This window comes from Brachypodium distachyon, chromosome 2 (genome assembly GCF_000005505.3).
Source record: "Brachypodium distachyon strain Bd21 chromosome 2, Brachypodium_distachyon_v3.0, whole genome shotgun sequence".
NCBI classification, from domain to species: domain Eukaryota; kingdom Viridiplantae; phylum Streptophyta; class Magnoliopsida; order Poales; family Poaceae; genus Brachypodium; species Brachypodium distachyon.
This window is the reverse complement of record NC_016132.3, coordinates 20,633,539-20,636,014: the sequence shown is the minus strand read 5'-3', so window position 1 is coordinate 20,636,014 and position 2,476 is coordinate 20,633,539. Positions and strand designations below refer to the sequence as shown.

The following is a 2,476-nucleotide window of genomic DNA, read 5'->3' as shown; positions in this document are numbered from 1 at the left end:
TGCCGTGCCGTGCCGCGCGGTGCGTGTGATTGATTGGGCGGCTTCGGTCGATCTGCCTGTGGCCATCTGTTCGCGCGTCTTGCATATTCGGCAGGAAACTTCGCGAACGTGCGCCACCGATTCCACCCTCTTGATGGCATTCGCACGAAGCTAGTAAATACACGTAAAACTGTCAACTTCTGCATGACTGCATGTTCCACGAACTTTTACGCAACGACCCCAAGGTTTTGCAGTGCCAAGTTGTTAGTTTTACACACGGAAGACAGGCTCTGGAGCAGGCATCTGCCTCTCCCTCCATTGGTGGACACACAGCATCTGTAACGCATTGCAGAGTAGAATAAAGCCGAACAGCCAGAACTCCGTTTCAGATTAACAAGTAGCAGGACACGGCTGGCTCCGCAGCATCAAAATTTCCGCTCTTTTATAAATTTCGCGAGCAACCAAATGGGCCGGACGGACTGGAGAGGATAAGGACTGATCTTGCTGTGCATGCACGGCCGCTGAGATCCAAAATCTTTATTAAGCACTGTCGCCTGGTGACATGCCTAGTCGCTACTGTACAGCGCTGTCAGTGCATGCACGCAGGCGCAGGGCGTTGTCCTGCTCCTGCAATATCTCTTCGTGCACGACTATTCTTTCTCCGCCCATTTTCGACGCCACAGCCTTTTCTTTTTCGGATCTTTCGGACAGAAAATTTCTTGAAACGATGTTGATCTGGACACAGGTAGTACTACTAATTGAACTAAAACAACCACAAGAGTTTTGAATAGAAAGAAGTACCAGTAATTGTTAAGGTTTTAAAACTGTTATGGAGTACTGCTGTACTATTTTTTTGATTATGTGTAGATATTTTTTTTCCCAAATCCGATTTCATAGCAACATCAATATTGGACTTGTAAACCCCTTGTAAGAACGTTTCCACGGTGTAGATATTTGTCCCGCAAAACCATTTCATAGCATATGTGACTATGTGTGTGTAGATTTGAACGAGAATATGAAAGTTAATATAGCAGGGGCCACGAATAATCATACGGAGTAATATCATATATTCTCACCAAAATTTACATGCACATATTTCTACCTGATTTCTACGGGCAAGATTTTATTTCTCCATTTTTGGAACTCCATGGTAGTATGGTTTTCACTAAGTTACAAATACAAGGTTGGCACGCGTAAACAGATTATGACTTTTCAGCGTGCCTCTCTCCTTGTATAAAAGCCTGACCTCCCCTGCTCTCTGCTCACTCCCACGCCATTGCACAGACCCGAAGACCAAAGTGTCCAAAGCGAAGTACACAGCGCCAATTAACCTGTAGCAGCTTCGTCCATCCTCCGAGCATGTCGTCACAGCGGCCCGGGCGTCACCAGCGGAGGGCGTCGCAGAGCGTGTTCGTGCTCCCGGAGAACTTCGCGGACCTCGAAGACGTCGCGGCCGGCGGCGAGAACAGGAAGGCGTCGCCGGACGGCGGCGCGGGCGAGCTCCAGCAGCAGGCGAGGCCCGCGGCGGGGCGCCACCACCGGCGGGCCATGTCCATGGCCGTGGCCTCCTCCAGGGACCTCGAGATGATCAAGGAGGACATCGGCGGCGGAGGCGGCGGCGGCTACAAGATCGGCGCCTAAACTAGAAATACGCGTACGGTGTTGTGAATACGTACTCCGTACTGGTGGGTCCGTGTCTTGCTTGCTGCTTCCCTTTTCTTCTTCTAATCAAAAGACATACGTGCATGTAAGATGTGACTATGTACGAGTTCTTCTCCATGCTGAAGCACTTGAAGAACTGCTAATCGTGTGTTTGGACTCTGGTACTGTTTTCGCATTCATGTTGCTGTTAAGGTTTTACCTGCTTGGATGACATGCAGCTGCGTCCTTAGCGTGAAAGGAAAACCAATTATTTTCCGATGTTTATCCACGAATAGGTGGCAAAGTTTTGGCATGGGAGGGCTGGGTGGGGTACAAATTTCGCATCAAAAGGCACTTCTAGCGGACAATTTGATAGCGATTATGTTAATTTTCAGTCATGCCGCATCCAATATCGAGTTATATGCTTTCAATCCTCTCCCTTTCTATTGAAGACGGGGTTCACGGCTCAACTTCGCTTCTGTAAAGATATTTGGTCGGGTCTCCTTTGGGATCAGTAGCTATCGCTCCCGAGTTATTCGTAATAACCACGGCACCATTGCGCATGTTATATTTCGTTCAGGAGAAACTTAATGGGTTCGACTACGCCACAGTCGAAAAGAAATAGTCTCTCCGATTTAGTATAAAAAGTGCCATCCATTTGGTACAAAATTTGTACTAAGTTAATATAAAATGTGTGACATTTTTTACGATGAATAGCAATTTTTAGTAGACGAAGTGACCATCCATTTACATAAAAACAGACGGAAAAACACGAGGCAGTTGTGCAAATCTCAAAGTCGATGAGACGGTTTGCGTTGTCAACGTCAACCTAGAAATTCTTATTTCTCGGGTCTAG

At 47.4% G+C, this 2,476-nt stretch overlaps 1 protein-coding gene across 1 annotated transcript; it reads left to right on the top strand.

Annotated features, from left to right (window-relative positions):
* Positions 1-1,224: 1,224 nt before the first annotated feature.
* LOC100836022 lies at positions 1,225-1,854 on the top strand. The gene has a single exon (XM_003568239.4). It carries the CDS (start codon positions 1,339-1,341, stop codon positions 1,618-1,620), a length of 282 nt encoding a protein of 93 aa, XP_003568287.1. The 5' UTR covers positions 1,225-1,338; the 3' UTR covers positions 1,621-1,854.
* Positions 1,855-2,476: the final 622 nt, after the last annotated feature.